At 60.6% G+C, this 23739-nt stretch overlaps 1 protein-coding gene across 2 annotated transcripts in view; it reads left to right on the top strand.

Moving 5' to 3' along the window:
• The window catches only part of SCUBE1 (signal peptide, CUB domain and EGF like domain containing 1), a 126629-nt gene that overhangs the window by 99559 nt on the left and 3331 nt on the right, over positions 1 to 23739 (top strand). For both annotated transcript variants that reach the window (XM_070790537.1, XM_070790538.1), the window contains 11 exons: positions 1597 to 1719; positions 10247 to 10366; positions 10699 to 10803; positions 11757 to 11873; positions 12493 to 12630; positions 13903 to 14106; positions 16121 to 16282; positions 17896 to 18063; positions 19788 to 19949; positions 21713 to 21910; positions 23348 to 23500. In XM_070790537.1, the coding sequence (XP_070646638.1) occupies positions 1597 to 1719; positions 10247 to 10366; positions 10699 to 10803; positions 11757 to 11873; positions 12493 to 12630; positions 13903 to 14106; positions 16121 to 16282; positions 17896 to 18063; positions 19788 to 19949; positions 21713 to 21910; positions 23348 to 23500 (1650 nt within the window). The remainder of the gene's footprint in view (positions 1 to 1596; positions 1720 to 10246; positions 10367 to 10698; positions 10804 to 11756; positions 11874 to 12492; positions 12631 to 13902; positions 14107 to 16120; positions 16283 to 17895; positions 18064 to 19787; positions 19950 to 21712; positions 21911 to 23347; positions 23501 to 23739) is intronic.

The raw sequence follows: 23739 nt of genomic DNA, 5'->3' as shown, positions 1-23739 counted from the left end.
CGGACCGAGGGGCAGCTGGTGGGGCCAGAGCCCCATGAGGGAAGGGTTAGTGCATGGTACAGAGAGGACCCAGGGTTTCGTCAGCCCCCAGGGGCCTTGAGGCTTTATTCTCAGCACAGGGAGAAGCCACTGGAGGGTCAAGGCAGGGATGTGACCTGTAAGTTCAAGTTCATATAAGGAGAGCCCTCCTGCCTCCCTGTGTTTAGGAGAGTGGAAGCCAGAGCACCCGTGAGGACACAGCTCCGGACGTGGGAGTGAGAGCCCTATGGGCTCGAGCAGGCTGGGAGGGATGTGGAGAGAGGGAGGGTTCCAGACGTACGGGCATAGGGGCACGAAGGTGGGGGAGTCCAGCACAGCCCCGCATCCCGTGTCTGCTCCTGTCCTGTGACCTGGGGTAGCCGCGCTTCCCCATGGCGGGGCAGCCGTGGCGGGGCAGCCGTGGCGGTCGGGTGGGCTCAGGCACAGCTGGTGCTGCGGGGAGCTGCAGAGTTTTCTGGAGGGACTCCCAAAAGCCTGGCACCAGCTTCCACACACAGGGCTTTGGCTCAAAAGAAGGCAGGGCCTCAGGGAGACTTCCCAGGGCCCCGGGGCCCTGTGCGGGAGGGGGAAAGGGCTGGGAAGGGCATGTCCAAAGTCCTGCGCTGGGATGAGGCCTCAGGACCCCGGGGCCGGTGCTGGGCTCTCCCAGCCCCTCCAAACCTGCCCACAGCTCTGTTTTGTGCCACCTCTCTGCCCCACTTCGAGTCTGGGCTCAGCTGCCCAAGTTCGGCAAACCACTGAGGTTCCTAGGGAAGGATGTGTGTTGGTGTCTGTGGGAGCCCTGTGTGTGTGTACACACGTGTGTAAGCTCACTTGTGTGTCATATGCCGTGAGTGTGTGTGCGAGCTCACATATGTGTCACGTGCCCTGTGTGTGTCTCTGTGTGTGTGCACGTGTGTATGTGCAATCTCATGTGTGTGCCATGCGCCCTGTGTGTGTTTCTGTGTGTGTGTGCATGCATGTGTGTGCAAGCTCACGTGTGTCACATGCCCCGTGTGTGTCTCTATGTGTGCACTTGTGTATGTGCGATCTCATATGTGTGCCATGAGCCCTGTGTGTGTGTTTCTCTGTGTGTGTCTGTGTGTGCATGCGTGTGTGTGAGCTCACGTGTCACATGCCCTGTGTGTGTCTGTGTGTGTGTGCGTGCACACATGTGCGAGCTCACATGTGTGTCCTGTGTCCTGTGTGTGTGTGCATGCACATGTGTGCGAGCTCACATGTGTGTCACGTGCCCTGTGTGTGTCTCTGTGTGTGTGCACGTGTGTATGTACAATCTCACATGTGTGCCATGCGCCCTGTGTGTGTGTCTGTGTATGCATGCGTGTGTGCGAGCTCACGTGTGTCACATGCCCTGTGTGTGTCTATGTGTGTGCGTGCACACACGTGCGAGCTCACGTGTGTGTCACGCGCAGCCGCCTGTCTGCATCCAGTGAGAGCCTCAGGCGAGGGTCAGGGTCAGGGGATTCTCGGCCCCCCACCCTGGTGGGTCCTGCCCTGCCGGCCCCGAGGGTGCCCGTCCAGCCCCACTCCTGCCCTTACGCCTGCCTGTGCCTCCAGATGTGGACGAGTGCAGCATGAACAATGGCAGCTGCGACCAGGGCTGTGTCAACACCAAGGGCGGCTACGAATGCGTCTGCCCCCCGGGGAGGCGCCTGCACTGGAACCGCAAGGACTGCGTGGGTGAGTGCCCGGGGAGCGCGCTCCTGGGCAGGTGCTCTGCTGCTCGCGGGCGGCTGATGGGACGGAGGCTGGAGGAAAGAGAGGGGTGCGCGGGGGAGGGCACACTGGGTGTCAGCCCAGGGCACAGAAACGGAGGCCCGGGGGTCAGCGTGTGCTGACGCAGGAGCAGTGAGTCAGCACGCAGACGGAGCGCCATGTGGAGGCCTCAGCTACACACCCTCCTTGTCCTGCCGAGGAAGCTGGTGGCGGGGAGGGGGTTACCCGGGCTGCAGCAGCACCGGAGCCTGGACTGGGGAGCACCTGGGTCTTTGCAAGCTGGCTACTTGCTCAGGGCCGCCGGCCCCGCAGTGTCTGGCGAGGAGGACCTCCTGGAGAGCGGGGGCTTTGTGCCCCCTCTGCGGGTGGGCTCTGGGGCCCAGGCCCCTCCAGGCTGAGTGCTAGGCAGGCCCCCACCTCACAGGTTCCATAAACACATTCTGACTACTTGCTGCGTGCTGGGCCTGTCCTGGGAGCTGGCCCTGTCCTGGGTGCTGGGCCTGTCCTGGGTGCTGGGCCTCTCCTGGGAGCTGGCCCTGTCCTGGGCGCTGGGCCTGTCCTGGGCGCTGGGCCTGTCCTGGGTGCTGGGCCTCTCCTGGGCGCTGGGCCTGTCCTGGGCGCTGGGCCTGTCCTGGGCGCTGGGCCTGTCCTGGGTGCTGGGCCTCTCCTGGGAGCTGGCCCTGTCCTGGGCGCTGGGCCTGTCCGGGTGCTGGGGTTATGTCCCCGGCACAGCTTTCAGGGCCTTGTCCTGCCATGCTCTCACATCCCCTGGGCCACCAGAGTTAAGCCTTTGATTTTATTTTTCATCAGTAAGTCCTTTACTTATCTGGCTGTGCTGGGTGATGGTTGCAGCGTGTGGGATCTTCAGTCTTCACTGTGGCACGCAGACTCTTAGCTGTGGCATGTGGGATCCAGTTCCCTGACCAGTTCCCTCCCCTGCACTGGGAGCCCGGAGTCTTACCCACTGGACCACCAGGGAAGTCCCAAGTTAAGCCTTTTAAATCTAAGTCAACGTTCGTCCCTCTCAGCTCAGAGCCCTCCAGTGAGTCCTCTTCACGCAGAAGCAAAGCCAGGCTCCTAGAGCGGCCCAGAGGCTGCTCCCCCGCCACGCCCCCACTCACTCTCCACCCTCACCATCCCCCCCGACTGCCCACGCTGGCCTCCCTGACCTCGAAGGCCCAGTGCCCCCGTGCACGGGCTCTTCTCTCGGCCTGGAGGACTCTACTCCTTGCAAGCGTCTGCTGAGTGGGGCGGGGCGGGCGGGACTTCCTGACCACAAACCAGAGCAGAGCAGCAGCCCTGACTGTGCCCCTCCCAACACCGCCCTGGCTTTTTCCCTCCCGTGGCACTTCACACCAGCCAGACGTCCTGTGCTCATCAGAGGGCCTGCTGGGTGCTGTCAGCCGGTCCTCGCTGGACACGCTCTGCACACGCGGGCAGGCATTTTTGCTTGTCTTGTCCACGCTGTCTTCCCAGCACCTGGAACAGAGCCTGACAGCCGTGGGCACTCAGTATGTGTTGATTGGGTGCGTGACAGTGTCCAAGAATGGATGCCACCCCTCAGTACCTGAAGCCAAGCAGCTGAACTTATTGCTCACTTCAGGAAGAACTGCCCTGCTGTCCAGGCAGGGTCTTGCTGAGCAAAGCAAACCCTCTGGTTTTGTCTAGAGTCTAGGGGAAGAGCTTTCACGGGGTTGTGTTGATCAGAGGCAGTATTAGGGGGTGTCAGTCTGAGGAGCACACCTTTGTGGGGTCTGGGGGTGGAGCCTGGGCTGACACTAGCCTTAGAAGCCTGACCACTCAGTGAACTGGCCAAGAGTTGGCTGACTTTGGTTGTCATCAATTGATGGGCTTTCCGAGGTGTGTCCACTGATAACAAGGGTCGTGTGAGGGCCAATATTTACTGGTGACCAGAGCTATCAGGTACAGGCTTTCTCTAGGGATATGAGGACATTTCTCTTTTCTTTTTAATTCTCAGTCTCCATTTTGGTCGTCTCTCAATCAGAGCTGCAGGAGGGGCCACCAGGGTTTGTCTAGTAGACCTGGAGTGAGGAGACAGACGGTGTGACAGCAGGCATTGCTAGAAGGTCCTGGAAGCTCCTCTAGAACTGTGATTTAAGAATTCCCAGGGTGGACCGGGAAAACGGTCCCCCCAGCTCCCACTCCTATAGTATGCAGGCCGCTCTTTCCTGGAGCCTCCGTGTTGACTGTCCCACCTCACCTCTGCTGTGAATCCAGCTTCAGAATCACGGGCACAGACTCCCCTGGCTGCCCAGAAGAAGATTCCAGGTGCTGTTATTACCACAACTACCCCCCGTGCCATGCCCCAGGCTGGACTATTCGCTGCATCTCCCAAAGTGAGGGGCACACTTTTGATGACCATGGGAGCCGTCCAGTCCCGAGGGATGGGGCCCAGAGCCTCCTCGGTCTGCTTCACCAGGTTATATCATTACGTCTCTCGGAAGGTGTTCTACCCTCGGAGGCTTGGCAAGGAGGCATCATTCGCTGAGGCTCCTGGGGAGTCATTTGTTGTTACAGCCCAGAGCCCCGCAGGGCAGTAAGCTGAGGTGGCACCATGAGTCAGACTTCTGAATGGGACGTGCGGTCAACCTCGTGAAACTGTAGGCATGCTGTCTGTGAGCGGTGTTGTAAGACAGCTGAATTGACCTCTCCCGGTCCAGGGGCATTTTGCTTCATTTTATGCATTGTCTACAAGGAGGATCATACTTAATTAGGCTTGTGTAGCGTGTTTTGTGGCTTCCCTGTAGCTCAGCTGGTGAAGAATCTGCCTGCAATGCAGGAGACCCCAGTTTTATTCCTGGGACAGGAAGATCCCCTGGAGAAGGGATGAGTTACCTACTCCAGTATTCTTGGGCTTCCCTGATGGCTCAGACAGTAAAGAATCAACCTGCAATGCAGGAGACCTGGGTTCGATCCCTGGGTTGGGAAGATCCCCTAGAGGAGGGCATGGCAGCCTGCTCTAATATTCTTGCCTGGAGAATTCCCATGGACAGAGGAACCTGGTGGGCTATAGTCCATGGGGTTGCAAAAAGTCAGACACGACTGAGCGACTGAGCACAGCATACTTAACACCATTTTTCAATATTGGCTTCCCTAGCAATAGCTTGGGAGAACCAATTTAAAGGATCAGGCTGTTGGTTATCACTTAGTACAGCCTAGATCTAGATGAGTTATTATTTGTAAGGGAAACATGACAGGAGAAGTCAGAACTGCACACCCTTAGATGTGTAATGTGGGAAAACGTGACCGAAGGGATGAGGAACAAAGGAACGCAAAAGCGTGTGTGGAAATCAGTGGCTGCAAACATCTAGGAGAATTCATTCCAGCAGTCTTAGACACAAGCCTCCACCCTGCGTGGCCATCGGCCAGTTCTGACAATCTTGGTTAACAACGAGTTTCCGTGAACTGCTTTTGGAGGTTCTCTGAAAAACCTCAGACCTCTAAATGGTTGCTTTACAGTAAGTTCTGAAAAACGTCGTTTTTATTTTTCAAGAAAATTAGGGGTAATAAAGACCATGAAGTTTATGAGTAACTCATGAATAACTTTCCCAGTGAAATGTGTCTATATGTTCCTAAGCACATTAGTTTAAATATCCCAAATAAGGAATTTGGGGATAATATTTTGATAATATTTCAGTGCTGTTTTTTTTCAACAAGAGCCTGTTTCAGTTCATCCAGAAAGTAAATATACTATTACTCGGATATATTTGTAGCCAGAAGTGCATCTGCAGATGCTCAGAGGGCCCCTGAGGGCGTGGTTCCAGCCTGCGTCCCATCTTTACACTTTCCCCAGGATTCTGACAGCCATGGCCACACCATGACCTGGCCATGTCCTCTCCCCTGAAAGAGCCTCTCACCCACACTATCTCATTGCCACCACCAGTCTGTCCCTACAAGGAAGGAAGAGCGGTCTTAGGACCATGCTCGCAGACACCTGCGGGAGCTGGTCTGGTGGTCCCAGGGGTCGCCTGGCTCCACCTGGCTCACCCTTCATGGGTCTTGAAAGGTGATTGCTCGCCGTGCTCTGTGATAGAGTCGGAGGCCGGACACAGCCGTGCTCCGTGATAGAGTCGGAGGCCGGACACAGACGTGCTCCGTGGTAGAGTCGGAGGCCGGACACAGCCGTGCTCCATGATAGAGTCGGAGGCCGGACACAGCGGTGCTCCGTGATAGAGTCGGAGGCCGGACACGGCCGTGCTCCGTGGTAGAGTCGGAGGCCGGACACAGCCGTGCTCCGTGATAGAGTCGGAGGCCGGACACAGTGTGTGGCGGAGCCCCTGGTCCCCTTGGTCCTGCCCGAGGACTTTGGCCTGAGCAGCAGCATCACATGACGATCCGAAAAACATTTCCTCTAACGTCCGTTGAAGGCAGGAGGAGAAGGGGATGACAGAGGATGAGATGGTTGGATGGCATCACCGACTCAGTGGACATGAGTTTGAGTAAACTCCGGGAGTTGGTGATGGACAAGGAGGCCCGGCGTGCTACAGTCCATGGTCGAAAAGAGTAGGACACAACTGAGCAACTGAATTGAACTGAACTGGGATATGCACGAATCCTCCAGCCTGGAGGAGCTCCGATTGGCTCTAAGCCTGAACCTGCGGCCTGTCTAGCGTGTTAAGTTCCTAAACAGAAAAGGCAAAGATGCACACAGGTGGATGCCACCTTAGGATGCTCTGAAAACAGAGATGTTTCCTGCCCATAATCAGAGATGGACGTTCAGTTCAGTCGCCGAGTCGTGTCCGACTCCTTGCGACCCCGTGGACCGCAGCACGCCAGGCCTCCTTGTCCATCACCAACTCCCAGAGTTTACTCACACTCATGTCCATTGAGTCGGTGATGCCATCCAACCATCTCATCCTCTGTCCTCCCCTTCTCCTCCTGCCTTCAATCTTTCCCAGCGTCAGGGTCTTTTCCAATGAGTCAGTTCTTTGCATCAGGTGGCCAAAGTATTGGAGCTTCAGCTTCAGCATCAGTCCTTCCAATGAATATTCAGGGTTGGACTGGATATGAATCTTAGGATGTCTTAATTTTTATTCATAAGTCCTATCAGCAAAAACCTGTTAAGTTGGGATTTGATGTGGACCATCCACAAGGTCTGTTCTGTGTATGAATCCTTGGGAAGTACAGACACACGAAGGTGAGTGTCTCCTCCAGGAAGGGCTGGGGAGGGAATTCCCTGTGGTCCGGGGGTTAGGACTCTGCTCTTTCACTGCCGTGGCCCAGCTTCAGTCCTTGGTCGGGAACTAAGATCCCAAAAGCCTTGCAGTGTGGCTGAAAAAAAAAAAAAAAAGGAATAGGTACAAGAGTTGCTCAGTGGTGGTGTGAGGAACCAGACACCATAAGGAGTTCACTGACAAGCAGAAAAAGTACTTTTTCTGCTTTTCCCAGTCACAGGAGGGATTGTGCTACATATGGTTCCCTCAGACTTGAAGGCAGTTCTAGTACAAGGTCCAGAGACGTTCCGACTACTTTATCCCAGGCTGTGATTGTTCTGAGGCAGGGGGGACAAGCCTTCCTCACAGATGCATCCCGTGTTGTTGAGTTTGTCCCAAGAGCCTGGCCTAATCTTTGCATGTTGATACAAAAAAAAAAAAAGAGGTTTACAGTAATCTGGACTCTTCCTGGGCTCTGCTCCAGTTGTTCTGTGGATGCTGTGGCAAGTTTGCCTCGGGGATTCTGTTTTTTGATCATACATAAGAGAGGTATGTTAAGGCTCCCATCGGCGATGATCTGAATCAGGGGGAGGAGGATTTTCTGAGACTTCAAAAAATAACCCCTCAGGTGTCTTTCAGCTGCCAGTTCCATTTGCAGGGTAGGTCCCTCCGCACATGCCGGGGCTTTGACTCAGGGAAAGGAGGCTCATCTGATGACGTCCCAAAGGAGCAGGTGTGGGCTGGGACTCAGGAAGGAGCTGACGATGGTCAGAAAGGCCCACTGCTGAGTGGTTTTAATAAACCAAAGCAAATCAGGTTCATTGTCCCCTCGAGCCTCCTAAGCTCCCAGATTTTCAAATCTGCCTCTTCCCTACTTTCTATCATATTCTCTCACAACCAGGTATTCTTACTTTAAGGCAAATGTACATTTTTCCTCCTTTTTAATTTATTGCTATTTTGGGGGGGGGCTGCAAAATCACTGCAGATGGTGACTGCAGCCATGAAATTAAAATACACTTGCTCCTTGGAAGAAAAGTTATGACCAACTTAGAGAGCATATTAAAAAGCAGAGACATTACTTTGCCAACAAAGGTCTGTCTAGTCAAGGCTATGGTTTTTCCAGTGGTCATGTTTGGATGTGAGAGTTGGACAAAGAAAGCTGAGCACCAAAGAACTGATGCTTTTGAACTGTGGTGTTGGAGAAGACTCTTGAGAGTCCCTTGGACTGCAAGGAGATCCAATCAGTCCATCCTAAAGGAGATCAGTCCTGAATATTCATTGGAAGGACTGATGTTGAAGCTGAAACTCCAATACTTTGGCCACCTGATGCAAAGAACTGACTCGTTTGAAAAGACCCTGATGCTGGGAAAGGTTGAAGGCAGGAGGAAAAGGGGACAACAGAGGATGAGATAGTTGGATGGCATCACCGACTAGATGGACATGAGTTTGAGTGAACTCTGGGAGTTGGTGATGGACAGGGAGGCCTGGAGTACTGCAGTCCATGGGGTCACAAAGAATCGGACACGACTGAGCAACTGAACTGAACTGAGTTTGCCTTCCCTCTTGTTTTTTGTGTGCTGTGCTAAGTGGCTTCAGTCATGTCCAACTCTTTGCAACCCTATGGACTGTAGCCCACCAGGCTCCTCAGTCCATGGGATTCTCCAACCAAGAGTACTAGAGTGGGCTGCCATGACATTCTCCAGGGGATTTTCCCAACCCAGGGATAGAACCTGCGTCTCTTGTGCCTGCTGCATTGGCAGGCAGGTTCTTTATCCCTAGCACCACCTGGGAAGCGACTTTAAACTTCTTTCTGAGGGTTTCCATGTTCTGAGGTGGTTGGGATGGATGATCGGCATGGTGGACTCAGATCTCCCCTGGATGTGAGCTGAGCAAGCTAGCCCGGCCCTGTTCTGTGGGCACCCACAGGAGACATGAGACCCCCGGATCAGAGTCTGAGGGTTTCTGAGCTCACAGCTCAGCAAGCAGCCCCCTAGGTCTCATCCACCCAGAGAATGCTATGCAGACAGGGAGCTTACATCCCAGCTGAAGGACACCCAGCTTGGGGAACTCACCACTCGCTATTACAGTGAACGAAGCCAGGCTGCTCTTGTCTGGAGGGAGATGAGACCTCACTCCTAGAGGTTGCTCACTGCAAACAAACCCCCGAGAAATGGCCCTGGAAGAGATCCGGCAGTGCTCTGCATCCTCTGTGTCCCCACAAGGATGTGGGGGCACGTGCAGGGCAGGGGTGGTGGCCGCCCGCGCACAGGAAAGCCGTGTGGTTCATCTGCAGTTGTTGACGACCCCCTCTAGGAAGTTGGAGCAAGTACAGGGAACTGCCAGGGGCTGATGTCTGCCTTGGAAGGTTCGGGGTGGATGGTCGTCCGCTGTTTCTTAACCAGAGAGAACACTGGCTCATCCAGCGGCCCTTTCGGTTTGGATTATCTGCAGGTGTTTTTGTTCATAGCTTCTTGGTTCTTTGGGAACGGGGACTCCTGGTCTTGTGTTTATTTGGGAGCTGGATGTTTTATCTGGAGAGCCATGAGTTTGTTTTTATTTCTAGATGGTTTACCTTCTAAGACCCCTCTTGAAAATGTTTAGGCACATGTTGAAGCTCGTGCAAACTGGCAATTCCCCACGGCAGTGTCTTAATCCAGCTAAGTCTCCTGTGTCCACCCGTTCTCGGGGCGACTCCACCACTGATGATGGGCTCAGAGGGTGGCGCTCCCGGAGGCAGGTGTCACTGATCAAGTCTAGAAGGTCCTGTGAGACCAGTTCTGTCTACCTTGCCTATAGAGCTGTCAGTCTTCTTCCTAGGGGTCTGGGGAAAATGTTTAATCCCCAAAAGATAAACATGTGAGAAACTCTGAAGAGCTCGGTTCAGGACATCTTCACACACCTAGTGGATGTGCCTGGGGTCTGCCCCAGAGCGGGGTTCCCAGTGGCCCTCCCATGCTTTGAGCTCGGTTTCTACCAAAAAGCCCATGTCCATTTTCAGCCATTCCTTTCCCCCGATGGGCAGGGACCCCTGCTGGAGAGGGTCCAACCCTGCCCTCAGGTCTGGGCACACAGTGTGACCCTTCTCACAGATAGCATGGACTGATGTTGGGGGAGCGAGCCTCTCCCTGGGCCCAGGGTCCCCCCGCGTCCAAACGGATGTGGACTCTGCCGTCTCGCAGCCCCCTCCCACCCAGACGGTCTGGCCAGGGCACTGCCGGGCAGTGGGAGTTCCTCTTGGTTCACGCTCAGGGGCCTGCTGGCTCCCAAAGGCCTTCCCCCACCCCTCAAGCCCTCCCGTGTGTCCTCCTTCTCCCCAGAGACGGGCAGGTGCCTCTCCCGGGCCAAGGCCTCACCCCCGGCCCAGCTGTCCTGCGGCAAGGCGGGCAGTGTGGAGAGCTGCTCCCTTGCCTGCCCCGGCCACACACTCTTCACACCAGGTAACCGAGGCTGTCCCAGGGAGGGGGCGGCGGGGAGGGGGGCAGGGCCGCGTCCCCCGGGATCCAGCCCCCACTCCCTGCTGCTCTCTGGGAAAGGACCCCGACAGAGGACCCCCGGCCCTGGTCACTGAGTGGCCCTGGACAGCTGTCCAAAAGCACAGTGGACTCGTTCCTGCCCAGACACTTAGCCCCTGGTCGTGGAGCAGGAATGAATAGACATAAGGGTCAGTCCCCACCGTCCTCGTATTCAGCGATGCCCCCGAGGCCCCTAGGATCTGGGGTGCTGGGACAGAGGGGCACTCAGGGCCACCTCACCACTGGCCTCTCCACAGACTCGGACAACAGCTACAGCCTGAGCTGCGGTGTCCCCAGCCTGCAGGGCAAGGCGCTCCAGAAACGCAATGGCACAAGCTCCAGCACGGGGCCCAGCTGCTCAGGTAGAGCCCCCGGCCTGTCCAGCCCGCAGCTCACCCGCGTGACCCGGCACCAGCAGGGGGAGCGGAGGGGCATGGTCCGTGAAGGTCTCCCGACCTGGCGCCTGCCCCGTATGGCTCAGGGTGCTGGGGAGCTCAGAGCGGGCCAGGACCCAGAAGCGGCCAGGCTGCAGGCTGAGGCCCAGCCCAGGGCCCGTGCACCACTGAAGGGCCTGTCCGCCTCTGAGGCTCTGGGCCACGCATCCGGAGTCGTTCTGCGACCCTAAAGTGAGTGCTGTGAGTCTGTGGATCTCAGATTCCATTTCAGGGAAGTGAGTCACGTGCTGTGACCATGAGATTGTAAAAGCTCCCGGAGTCGGGGCTGCACTGGGAGACCCCACCCCAGGAGTACCAGAAACACGCACGCTCTTGGCCTCCGGGGCGCAGCCAGCTCCCTGCAGCCGGAGGCGATGCTTCGGCAGCTCTCCCCATTTGGGATGCTGGACTTAATGACATGTCTGATGCACACGCCGTGTAACGCTAAGCTGCCGTGACTCCAGAAGTCTTTACTGTGGGCTCTGTGAGTTGCTCTCGGAAGAAGGAGGTGGCTCTGAGCATCTGCGTCCTTCCCAGTCCCCTCTCTCACATGCTCCCCTCTCCCGCGTGTGCTGCCCCTTTTCCCAAAAGCACGAGCCACGTAAACTCGCTCTGGTGATGAGAGAGAAGGCGGGAAGCTTGCCTTTCTTCCTCCTCAGACCTCTGGCTGGCTGACCCTGGCTGGAGCTCGGCCCCGCCATCCACACTCGCACTTTCTCAGAGAGAGATGTCAGGCCACAGAGGTCCCACCCCCAGCTCCCAGGGGATGTGGCCCCCCCGGCGGGTCCCCTCACCCTCAGGCCCTCCCCCTCTGCCACGCCTGGCCCCCACCACCCCCCTTCCCATGGGAGAGGCCGCCACTGGGTGTGGGCTTTCCCCAGGTGCCCCTGCCACCCTCATCAGGCAGAAGGCGCGCTTCAAGATCCGAGATGCCAAGTGCCACCTCCGGCCCCGAAGCCAGGAGCCAGCCAAGGAGGCCCCGAGGCAGCTGCTGCTGGGTGAGTGGGCCATCCCAGTGCCAGCCCACGTGGTGGGCAGTGGGGCCCCCAGAGCCCCCCCTGGTGCCCCGCAGACCGTGTGGTGTCCCTGGGGATGAAAGCCAGCGTTCCAGCAGAAGAGCATCCCCTGGGCCCCTCTCTCCACCTCACCCCAGGGTTCAGTGAGCTCCCCCCAGAGCGAGGCTCTCTGCCAGGTCGTGTCCAAGTGGAAGGAGCCCCAGGGCTCCCTCAGCGGCCCTTTCTTGGATGAGGGTGGCCAAGAAGGGCGTTCCGGGGGGGGGACTTCCACGGGGAAAGCCAGGGAGCAGGGCCAAAAGAAAGCAGGCCAGCTCTGTTTGCTGAAACCTGACAAAGCTGGGCGCTTGGCAGGCCTAACCTGGGCCAGGTTGCCCCGAGCTGGGGTTGCACAGCCTCACTAAGGGAGACGCTCCAGGGGCCCCGAGGGCAGCAGTGTGAGGGCCTTGTTGGGGCGGATACAGGGCTGCGTCCCCCCAGGCCCATCCTGGGGCAGACCCTGGCCTTCTCCAGCCTGTGTGCCCGTCTGAGCCTGGACTCTTAGGCAAGGGGGACCCCCGCTCCCCCCCGCCGCCTTTGCCACAGTGGCCCCTTCCTTGTCCAGAAAACTGCCACATGACCTTTGTGACCCTCAAGTGTGACTCCTCCAAGAAGAGGCGCCGTGGCCGGAAGTCTCCATCCAAGGAGGTGACCCACATCACGGCCGAGTTTGAGGTGGAGACAAAGGTGGAAGAGGCCTCAGGTGGGTGAGGGGGTCCCCTCGCGAGGTGCTGAGAGCCTCCGCAAGGACGGCGAACGGGGAGGGCAGGCGGGGGGTCCGCTGGGCCCAAAGCTGGGCTCCCACTCCAGCCACGATGGCTCCCGGATATGGAGGCTGGCCGGGCAGGCGGGGGAGCTGGCTGGGGCCAGTGGGGCTTCAAAGCAGCTGTGTAGCCCAGGGTGGAGGAGGAGGCCAGGGCCGCAGCAGGAGCAGGCCTGGGGCTGCAGGGAGGGCCGCGCCGCCTCTCCCCTCCCCCCCATCCTCACCCGGGCCGGGCAGGTCCTCCCCAGGACCGCGAACCCTGCACCGGTCTCGCCCAGGTTCCAGAAGGGGCCTTGTGGGCTGGACTGTGTTTCTCATTTCCCTCCACGCTGTGAATGAGTGTCCAGCTGTGACAGAGGAGCGGGGGGCTGTGACAGAGGAGCGGGGGTCTGTCAGCAAGTGTGTGCGGGGCGGGCCTGGCCCTGGACGCTGCAGAAACGGGGGACAGACGCTGGTCCCCATGCTGGCGGCACCACCGGTCATGGAGGGAGCAGGGAAGGGGCACGCACCCCCCCCAGGGCCAAGGGAGACGCTGGACGGTGGGCACGTGAGAACCAACAGGGTGCCGCGCTCAGGCCCCTCCCCAAGAGAGGGGCCCCAGGACCTCCCCAGACGCAGTGCCGTCCGGACCGGGACCTGAAATCACAGTTCACCAAGTGGAAGCGGGTGGCAGGGGTGGTGTTCAGGCAGAGGGAGAAGAGGCCCAGAGCAGAGAGAGCAGGGTGCATTCAGGAGACAGGGTGCGGGGAAGGGCAGCCAGAAGGTGGAGTTCACGGCGAGTCTGAGTGCGGGGCATCAAGGCTAGCAAGGCAGGGGGCTCCAGGCCACGAGGGGCCCGGGTTCAAGGTCGGAGGGCTGTAACGCTGTGCTGGAGACAGAGTCAGCCTCACGGGTGTTGGCGCGGCTGGAGGGGCTCCCATGAGGGCGCTGGGCCCGGGGAGGGGAGACGCATCGCTGTGGCAGAAGCCCGCCCGCTTCTCAGATCTGCTTCAGGGCCTCGAACCACTCACACCTCTCAGAGCCTGGGTCCCCAGCCTGTCAGACGTTCCAGCCCCCCCGCGCCCCTCTCCAGCACTGCTGCTGCTGCTGCTGCTGCGGGAAAGCACCCCGAGCAGAGGCCCGGCTGCCCCAGCATCTGGCAGAGGGGGGCACATGGCGGTGGAGGCCTCTCCCGGGGGAGGTGGCGAGCCTGGGTCTCGCCCGCCCCTGCAGACACCTGCGAGGCCGACTGCGTGCGGAGGCGAGCAGAGCAGAGCCTGCAGGCCGCCATCAAGACCCTGCGGAAGTCCCTGAGCCGGCAGCACTTCTCCGTGCAGGTCGCGGGCACCGAGTACGAGCTGGCCCAGCGGCCAGCCAAGGCGCCAGAGGGCCCGGGGACGTGCGGCCCCGGCCACGCACCGCAGGACAGCAAATGCGGTGAGTCCCTGCCCACAGCACCACCTGCGGTCTGCCTCTGTCCATCCAGCCCAGGTCACAGCCCATGGGGGAGACAGACACGTCGGGAGGGGACGGGGGACAAGGAGGCCCCCCCGAGGAGAAGCACTTAGACACGATGGCTGGTATTAGATAGCACCCCGCACCCCCGGTGCTAGGAGGGCAGGTAGGAAGAGCAAGGTTAGCAAGGCCCCCGCCGAGGGGCATGGAGGATGTGGGACCGGTGTGAGTGGCTAGAGGAGGCTTCCTGGAGGAGGCGCGTGGGAGCCAAGGGCAGAGGAGCCGGGCAAAGATGCCCATGAGACTGAGGGTTTCCCAGGGGGGTGGCCATGCTGCAAGGAGGAGGGGGGCACCTGGCCACAGCAGGGCCTGGGACAGGGTGGCCAGGTCTCGTGAAAGAGGCTGGTGACCAGTGCCTCTAGTGACAGGTGCCCCAGAACTGGCGCATCAAGTTGGGGACGGTTTTAGAGCCAGCCGCAGGGGGCTAGGAGGTGAACCCAGCAAGAGTCCTTGTTCTAGCGGGGTCCACGGTTACGTGGGAAAGAAGGCAGGCAGCCAGCAGGCAAACACACCCTCAGGACAGAAGAGGGCCTGGCCGGCCTGGGGCGGCCTTGGGCGCTGTGGGATGATGCCCTGGACCACACCGAGTGGGCGCAGCCTCACCCGCCTTCAGCTGCAGGAAGGCTGAGATGAGGGGTGGTTGGAGGAGGAGGGGAGACCTGGAGAAAGATGACGGGGCCTGGAAGCAGGGGCAGCAGGAGAGGCAGACGCGGGAGAGAGAACCAGAGAGCACGCTTTGAAGGGGGAGGCGGGGGAGAAGAAGGCTTCCAGGACGGCTCCAGGGATGTGGGCCACCTGGGCAGAGGGGCCGTGGTTTTCTGATCCCGGGGACCTTGGGGGAGAGGGGTCGGAGGAGGTGGGGTTCCAGGTGTCCCGGCTAGCTTGAGAAGCTCGTGAGTCACCCTCATGGAGGTGCTGATTAGCGTGGAGCCACATTCCCAGAGCAGACGGCGTAGACTAGGCCAGAGATGCAGGAGCGGGGGAGAAGGCAGAATCCCGGCGGCGGGGGGCGGACAGGGCAGGAGGCAGAGTGCCGCCCCGCGACCCAGCGGGAGGGCGGGGGACTGGCGGTGCTATCCTTCATGCGTTTTTAATAAGTTACTCTGAAACCATTTCAAACTTGCAGAGACGTTGCCAGACAGAACAAAGAACGTCCACGTTTGCTTCGTCCAGAGGCCCCCGTTGTGGACGGCTAACAGCACTTGCTCCATAATGCTTTCGTGTGTGTGTGTGTGTGTGTGTGTGCGCGCGGGCGCGTGTGTGTTTTATAAAACCATGAGTTCATACTAGCACCTCCGATTCAATACCTTGGGTTTCTTTCTAACCTTGTTTTTTTATGTCCATGTTTCTGAACATCTTGTTCAGGGAGACGTCCACCTCCCTTCCTCCTTATCTTCCCGACCTGTTTCCTTGTCTCCTCGTCAGTGTGCTTACGTGATCAGTGCCGCCAGCTTCCCCGGGCTCTCCTCAGTCCAGCATCTCTGGACCCTCAGCCCCCCGGCGCCCCGTCACTCCCCCAGCCCCTCTGCTCTGCCCCCCATGGCCTCGGGTAGCAGCTCCCACACAGGGATGGAGAGGGGCGGGCAGGGGGGCTTCGTCTGGATGAAGTGACTGCGGCGCATCCCGGAGGCAGGTGGTCCACGGGCGAGGAGTCGGGGCTGGAGGGCAACGTGCGGAGGCCCCTTACCAGAGGGCTAAGCGGAGGGGTCTGGGAGGGCCCTAAGCAGCAGCAGCCAGGAGAAGGCATGAGACCAGAGTCCTCCCTGAAGACCACCGCCTGACTCCTACCCCCAAACCACCGCTTCTGGGAAGGGTCTGGGCCCCCTCTGTGGAAGGACAGAGCCTGAGCTCAGGGTGCCAGGAGATGGACAGCCGGACCGGCTGGCCCCCACTCCGCACCTCGGCCCCCAGCAGTCTCTCCACTTTGCCCCCGCAGTGGCCTGTGGGCCTGGCACCTACTTCAGCGGGGAGCCCGGCCAGTGTGTGCCGTGCCCGCCGGGGACCTACCAGGACCGGGTTGGCCAGCTCAGCTGCACACCATGCCCCAGCAGCGACGGGCTCGGCCTGGCTGGTGCCCGCAACGTATCCGAGTGCGGAGGTGAGTAGGGGCCAACCCTCGGAGGAGGGCGGGGCAGGGGGGTGAGGTACCTCCTGCCTGCACTGAGGTTCCCAAAGCCGAGCCCGGGGGACGTCAGCAGGGCTGCACTTACAGAGCGCCTGGAAGACCTGCAGCCCGCGTGCAGAGCAGGCGCTGAGCTGCACTCGGTACGTTTCCAAACCGCCCTGAGCTGGTCGAAAGGACTTTACAGCTGATCACGTGCTCACAGGGCAGCTGGTAGCGGAGGCTCTCATGCTTTATGGGTCACCAAACACGTGAGCCCTCATGAAGCACCCATCAGGGCCAAGATGCTTCATGGAGTGTGGCCAGATACCGGGCAAGAACCGTGCCCCACACAGAGAACTTCACAATTTGCCCTGAAGGTGGTTGGGAGAGCCCTTTCTCAACTTACCAACCAGTTTGGTTTGCAAAGAGCTTTTCCATTTACTACCCACATTAACTCATCTGTGAATGGGCTCATCACCTTCCCCCCATCAGCCTCCCTTCCCAGGCCATGTGGGGATTACCCAAGAGAATGGGGGAGGAAGGGTCTCCCTTAGGGCGGCGGTAACCTCCAGCCTTCTCAGGACAGAAGGGATCAGATCCGAGTCCCTGCAGGCCGGCCTGCTGCCCTCGGCCCAGCCCTTTGCAGGAGTGTGGTCTCTGCCCCAGAGAGGCCCCTGGTGGTGGTGGTGGTTTAGTCGCTGAGTAGTGTCTGACTCGCGGCCCCATGGACAGCAGGCTCCTCTGTCCATGGGATTCTCCAGGCGAGAGTACTGAACTGGGTTGCCATTTCCTTCTCTAAGGGATCTTCCCAACTCAGGATCTCCTGCATTGCAGACAGATTCTTTACTAACTGAGCCACGGGGAGAGGCCCCTGGGGGAGCAGCAAATTCCAGGGTCTGGGCTGAGAAGGCCCTAAGCACACGTCTTGCTCAGCACCAGGACACCCTCCACATCCTGACTCTTTGCTGGAATGTGTCGTCCCCTCCCTTTGTCCTAGCTGTGCCCTAAGGACCTCACAGACCCTCCTGCCTCTGCTCAGACCCAGCCAGGCAGATAGACTGGGGAGTGTCAGTTCAGTGCAGTTCAGTTCAGTCGCTCAGTTGTGTCCAACTCTTTGTGACCCCATGGACTGCAGCACACCAGGCCTCCCTGTCCATCGCCAACTCCAGGAATTTACTCAAACCCATGTCCATTGAGTCGGTGTTGCCATCCAACCATCTCATGTTCTGTCATCCCCTTCTCCTCCCGCCTTCAATCTTTCCCAGCGTCAGGGTCTTTTCCAAGGGAGCTGCCCCTGCTCCCACGTGAAGACACAGCCTGGCCTGCCCCCCAGGCAGAGGCCCCTGAAATAAATGACCTCCCACTTCCACCCGTGGGGTCCACCCTTCCCAGCTCTACAGCAGGGGCACGTCTCGTCCCGCAGCCCTCCCAGCAGATAGAAGGAGAGACGCCAGGCCTGGCCAAGGCCACACCGTACATTCCTCCCCCTCCCCAGGCCTGGTTGCCTGCTGCCTGCAGCCGTTCCTGGGCAGCTGAGGGCTGAGCAGAGGGCAGGGCCTGAGTGAAGCGCCCCTCCCCCAGCCTGAGCCGTGACCTCTGACTTCCAGGCCAGTGCTCTCCAGGGTCCTTCTCCACCGACGGCTTCAGGCCCTGCCAGGCCTGCCCCATGGGCACCTACCAGCCTGAACCTGGACGCACGGGCTGCTTCCCCTGTGGAGGGGGCCTGCTCACCAAGCATGAGGGCTCCGCCTCCTTCCAAGACTGTGAGGCCAAAGGTGAGGACTCTCCCCCTACCCTGCCCCAAACCCCTCTGCTCAGGGACAGTTTCTCTGGATGCCCCTCACTCCCTGCCGTGGCAAGTGTCCAAGGTCAGGAGAGGAGCCTGGAGCCCACAAGCAGGGGACGTTGGCAACCAGCTCTGTGCTGCACACGAGGACGGGGACAGCAGGGGGCCAATCCACGCCTGCCCGAGAGTCTGAGAGGTTCAGGCAGACACAGCAGCTCCAGTCTGGAGCTCTGGGCCCCCAGCCGCCCATCCCTCAAGGCACTGGGCTTGCTGTGCTGGGAGGACGTTGGGAGGGGAGGAAGTGCAGGAGGCAGAGGGGCAGTGTGGTGAGGTCAGAGATCAGAGGTCTTCAGTGCTGCCAGTCATGTCCCCAACGCTCCACCCCCATCCCAGGGCTGGCTCTCTGCTGATGGACAGCCCTGCCCACCCGCTGATGGCCCAACACAGACTCTGAATCCTCTCAGCTAGCTCTCCAGACCCCAAACCCCCACAGCTCCTGCCAGGGGTCCTGGCCTTTGCTCTCAGCGTCCCCCGGAAGTGTGTCTGGACCCTGCTTCCTCCCCTCTCATCCTCTCTGAATCCCCACCGGCCACTCAGACGGTCACCCCAGTGCCCTCGGCCTGAGCTCCCAGCCAGGTGCACGCAGGATCCCTGTGCTGCTGGAGCCCCAGTCAGGTCTCAGTGGCGCGGCCCCCGGAGCGCTCTTTCTGCTCCTCCTTGGCCTGTGCCCCAGGCCCGCCCCCACCCCGAGGAGAGCCTGCCTGCCCCTGCACCCGGGAGAGCCAGCCCACCGCCCCCCCACCCCCGGGAGAGCCAGCCCGTCCCAGCCCCCAGGCACTCGCTCCTGAGTCTGGATAAACCCAAGAGCCCGCTTTAAGTAGCATCTCTTCACGGATGACCCCAGCTTGTCTCCAGTCCAGCCTCTCCCTGAACTCAGCTCCGCCCTCCTGCCCACGACGCTCCACGCTGTGTCTAACAAGCCCCTCAGAGTCCATGAGCCCAGGCCCCCTCCGGTGCACGGCGGCCCTTCCTGCCAGGTCTCTAGGGAACCTCGGTGTCACCCTGAGTCCTCTTTCCCTCTCCTCCAACCCCCAGTCTGTCTGCAACCTTTGCAGCTCTAGCTTCTAAACAGAGCCAGACTGTTCCAGCTTCTAAACTGACCCAGGCCGCCACCAGCTCCCGATGGCCCTGACCCATCCTGCCCGGGCCTCCGCCCCAGCCCTCACCCAGCTCCCCCAGAGCCCGCTCCCAGTGCAGCAGCCCGGGGCATGGGGAGGCTCCAGGTGGTCTTGCTCGCTCAGAGGAAAGCCCAGGCCTCACCGTGAGCCCCGACCTCTGCTCCAGCCACACCCTCTGTCGGGGCCAGCTCCGCACTCCTCAGGTCCCCACACCAGAACCGTCAGTACCATCATCCCTGGCCTCCCTCCACATGCAGCCCCAAGCGGAGGGTCAGACGGGTCAGCCTGAGTAGGGAGCTAGCTGGCGCTGGGGCAGGGCTCCATCTGCCTGGCTCGCTGAGACCACCGTGGTCCCCAGAGCACCCTGCACGGTCATGGGTGGGGTCCGGGAGCAGAGGGTCAGCCTGTTCAGGGCCTGGGCACGGGTGGGAGGTGGTCACCCAGAGGTGGGGAGGGGCCCTGGACTCTGCTGAGTCAGCCACGGAGGGCGGGGAGCCCAGGGAGAATGCCCCCCCCGCCTCATTCCCCCCGACAGTGCACTGCTCTCCCGGCCACCACTACAACACCACCACCCACCGCTGCATCCGCTGCCCCGTCGGCACCTACCAGCCCGAGTTCGGCCAGAACCACTGCATCACCTGTCCGGGCAACACCAGCACGGACTTCGACGGCTCCACCAACGTCACACACTGCAAAAGTGAGCGCTGCTCTTCCCCCGGGGCGGGCGCTGCCCGGAGCGGGCTGGGGCAGGTCGTAGGGGCAGGGTGAGCCGTGACCTCTCGGTGTGTCCTCAGGGAGACTGGTGACCCCTCCCTACCCCATCACATCCGCACAGCGCGCGGTGGGGCGCCCGGGCGTGGGGGGTCAGATGGCCTGGGCTCCGCCAAGCGGCCTGATTGCACTGTTTGTGGGTGCCCGTGACTCACCAATGCCCAGCCAGGCCCCGGCTCCAGGCTCCAGTCTGTGGGGGGAAAAGCTCTAGCCCAGCCAGGGAGGCTTGGGCGCAGCTGCCCGAGGGGACCTTGCAGCTCTGAAGGCTGCCCAGGGGCACAGACCAGAGGAGTCGAGCGATGGGAAGCGAGGTGCGAGGTGTATACAAGGTCCTGGGGCGCGACGGGGAAAACAGAGGGCTGCGCTGTGTCTGTAAGAGGCTCTGTTTCAGCCCTGAGTAGCGTGGACAGCAGAAGCCAGTCGCAAAGAGGCCACACCCTAGTCTCAAACCAGCACATCATTCAGGCCTGACCCAGAAGACACTGTCTTTAGGGATTTCTGACTCGCTTTTCAGAGTCCTCTGGGGCCTGTTTTCCGGTGTTTCACCTTTTCTCCCATCAGTTTCCGGCCCTTCCAGTTTACCCCTGCTGGAGCTGCCGGTCGCAGCCTCGAGGCCTGTGGAGGAGACTTGCTCCTCGGGGAGGACGCTGTCCTCCGTGCCGGGGCTGCCCTCGCTGGGCACGCGGCCTCCCGGTGGCGCTCAGAGGAGGCAAGGTTTTAAACATTTAAATGTCCTAATGTGGAAAAGCGGGGAAGTCAAGTCAGAGGGAAGTTTCTGGAATGATGAGATGAAAATGACACATTTGCCAGAAATTAGGGTGTGAGGAGAAGAGTTTTAAATGAAAATATGTGGGATAATTACGTATGTTTACTGCGTGCGTGCTAAGGTGCTTCACTTGTGTCCCCCTCTTTGCGACTCTGTGGACTGCAGCCGCCAGGCTCCCCTGTCCATGGGATTCTCCAGACAACAATACTGGGGTGGGTTGCCATTTCCTTCTCAAGGGGATCTTCCCGATCCAGGGATCGAACCCCCGTCTCCTGCAGCTCCTACTTTGCAGGCAGATTCTTTGCCACTGTGCCACTGGGGAAGCCTGTACTCACACAGTATTCACACTCTGTTCTTGGCCTAACTTCCTTTTACAAGGTTAAGCTAGGAACCAGTTAGTTCATTCAAAGTCACGTTTGGCCTCTTGGCGGATGGATGCACGGCTTGGCTGAAATGGAAAAAGAAGGGAGGCGTGTCTCCTGCCCCTGCTGCTTGGCTTGCTGGCCCCTCAGCCTGCCTGCTCCGTGGGGAGGGCCGCACCCGGCACCTGGGGGGATCTCGGGATGCTGAGTGCAAAGGATGGGAGACGAGTCAGCGGAGAGAAAGGGAACGTCTGGGCTCAGGTGGCCTTGGCTGAGACCCCGGAGGGGAGCAGGAGCCTGGCAGGGAGCTGACAGCTGCAGGGCCCAGAGCCCGCCAGCCGGGGGTTGAGAGCGCCAGGCGGGAGGCCAGGGTGAGGCCCCCAAGGGCACCCAGGAAGGAGGGGGACAGCCAGGATGGGGTCCCCGAGGAAAGACCAGCCCAGGGCCTGGCCAGGGGAGGAGGGCCCAGGAGGGGACGGGGCGCCTGCCGGCCCTCCCTGGGCCTTCGCGGTGGCGCAGGGCCAGCTGGCCTGACCAGGCCACGGGCCACGGTGCCCACAGACCAGCACTGTGGCGGCGAGCTCGGCGACTACACAGGCTACATCGAGTCTCCCAACTACCCTGGCGACTACCCGGCCAACGCCGAGTGCGTGTGGCACATCTCGCCGCCCCCCAAGCGCAGGATCCTCGTCGTGGTCCCCGAGATCTTTCTGCCCATCGAGGACGAGTGTGGCGACGTCCTGGTCATGAGGAAGAGCGGTACGTGCCCGTCCAGGCGCTCGCGTCTAACCCCGAGGGCTGGGCTTTCCAGCACGGCATGGAAAGGATCGGGGGAGCCTGGGGTGTGCCCTCCACGTGGCAACCGAGGACCTGCCAGACCCGGTCTCAACAGTGACCACCAGCCACTCTTCACCCCAGTTGTCCCCCACACCCTGCCACACCACCGCCTAGGGTGAGCCCCAGGAGCACCCCTATCCCGCAGCGCCTTGCAGGGCCAGCGAAGGACCAGGCTGGGTGCTCACTCAGGGCCCACCCTCTCCCTCTGCAGCCGGCTGGCTTGCCACCCCATGGGGGCTCAGAGTGAGACTTCAGGTGGCAGGGCCAGCCCCTCGGTAGTGGGTGAGCAGCAGTGCGTGCCCAGAGGCCACGGCTGCAGGAAGGGTGGGGGGTCCTGAGTCCCCAGGGACCAGGTAGAACCCCCTCCCCGCCAACAGCGTGTGCCTCAGCCGGGGGCAGGGGACCTCCCCGCCGTGGTAGGACCACAGCGCCCACCGGGAGCCAGCCCCAGGTCAGAACGTTAGAGAAGGAGGGGGACAGTGTGGTGCCTTCCCCCGGGGACCTGGGATGAGTCTGATGCACAGAGACTGGCCGGAGGAGCAGGAGAACAGGGGGACGGGGGTGCAGAGGCCTCGTCTGCTACGTGCTGCGTGGTTCCCGGGTGCCTGCATCACCCGCTCCAGGTCAATGATGAGCAGAAACGCCCGCCGCCCCATCTCTGCGTATGAAGGAGGCGTCGAGGCCAGGATGAGCGAGGCAGCTGCCTGGGCTCCTCCAGCCAGTCAGAGCCCAGTCCGGGACCATCCCCACCCACTGCCCTCCCTGCCTCCCCCATTCCCAGCATCTCCCCCTCCACTGTGCGTCCCCAGGGCCGGGTTCTAGGGAGCCAGCCTCTCCCCGCTCTCGAGAGTGTCAGGAGAGCTCCCTAGGGAGCAGGGAGGACTGGGCACCTTTTGGCCACCCCCAGGCACCCCAAGGGTTAGCCAGCTCACCTTTGCTCATCCGCTCACCAGGCAGGGAGCTGACCCTTCCTCCCAGCCCTAGCTTTGTCCTGGGTGCAGGCGTGAGCCCTGTCCTTGAGGAGCAGGTGGCAGGGAGACAGTGACCAGCCTGTAGAAAGGGGCTGAAATACAATGTTCTCCAGAGTAGAGAGGAAACATGGTGGGAATGGAGCAGTCAGGAAGGCTTCCTGGAGGAGGGGGCACGGACACTGGTCTCAGAGGGACACGGGACCTGGGGGTGAGGGTGGGGAAGGGCATTTGAGGCAGAGGGGACATGCGCGGGGACCGGAGAGCTGGAGTGTTTGGGAGGCTGGGCGCTGCAGGTGCTGCCTAGCTGCCTGCTGGGGAGGCAGGCGGGCAGGGACAGGTGAGGCTGTGGATCCGGGGCAGCTCAACCGTGACGCGTCTCCGCCCCCAGCCTCACCCACATCCATCACCACCTATGAGACCTGCCAGACCTACGAGAGGCCCATCGCCTTCACCTCCCGCTCCCGGAAGCTCTGGATCCAGTTCAAATCCAACGAAGGCAACAGCGGCAAAGGGTTCCAAGTGCCCTACGTCACCTACGACGGTGAGTGTGGCCATCCTGCCCACCCAGCCCGGCCCTGGGGACCCAGACCGATCCCACGTCACCGGCCTCAGGGAGCTCCAGCCATCGGGGAGGGTGGGGTCCAGACAGGACCCACAAGAGGTACGGGTGGTACCCGCGGGCCTCCACAGGAGGTGCTGCCCAAGCAGGGTTTGGGGGGTTGAAGGCGGTGTTCTAGGGGGAGACCAGTGTGGGTGGGGAAGACAAAGCCCGCAGCGTGA

The sequence above is a fragment of the Bos indicus genome, chromosome 5, assembly GCF_029378745.1.
Source record: "Bos indicus isolate NIAB-ARS_2022 breed Sahiwal x Tharparkar chromosome 5, NIAB-ARS_B.indTharparkar_mat_pri_1.0, whole genome shotgun sequence".
Lineage (NCBI taxonomy): Eukaryota > Metazoa > Chordata > Mammalia > Artiodactyla > Bovidae > Bos > Bos indicus.
This window is presented reverse-complemented; position numbering and strand designations above follow the sequence as displayed.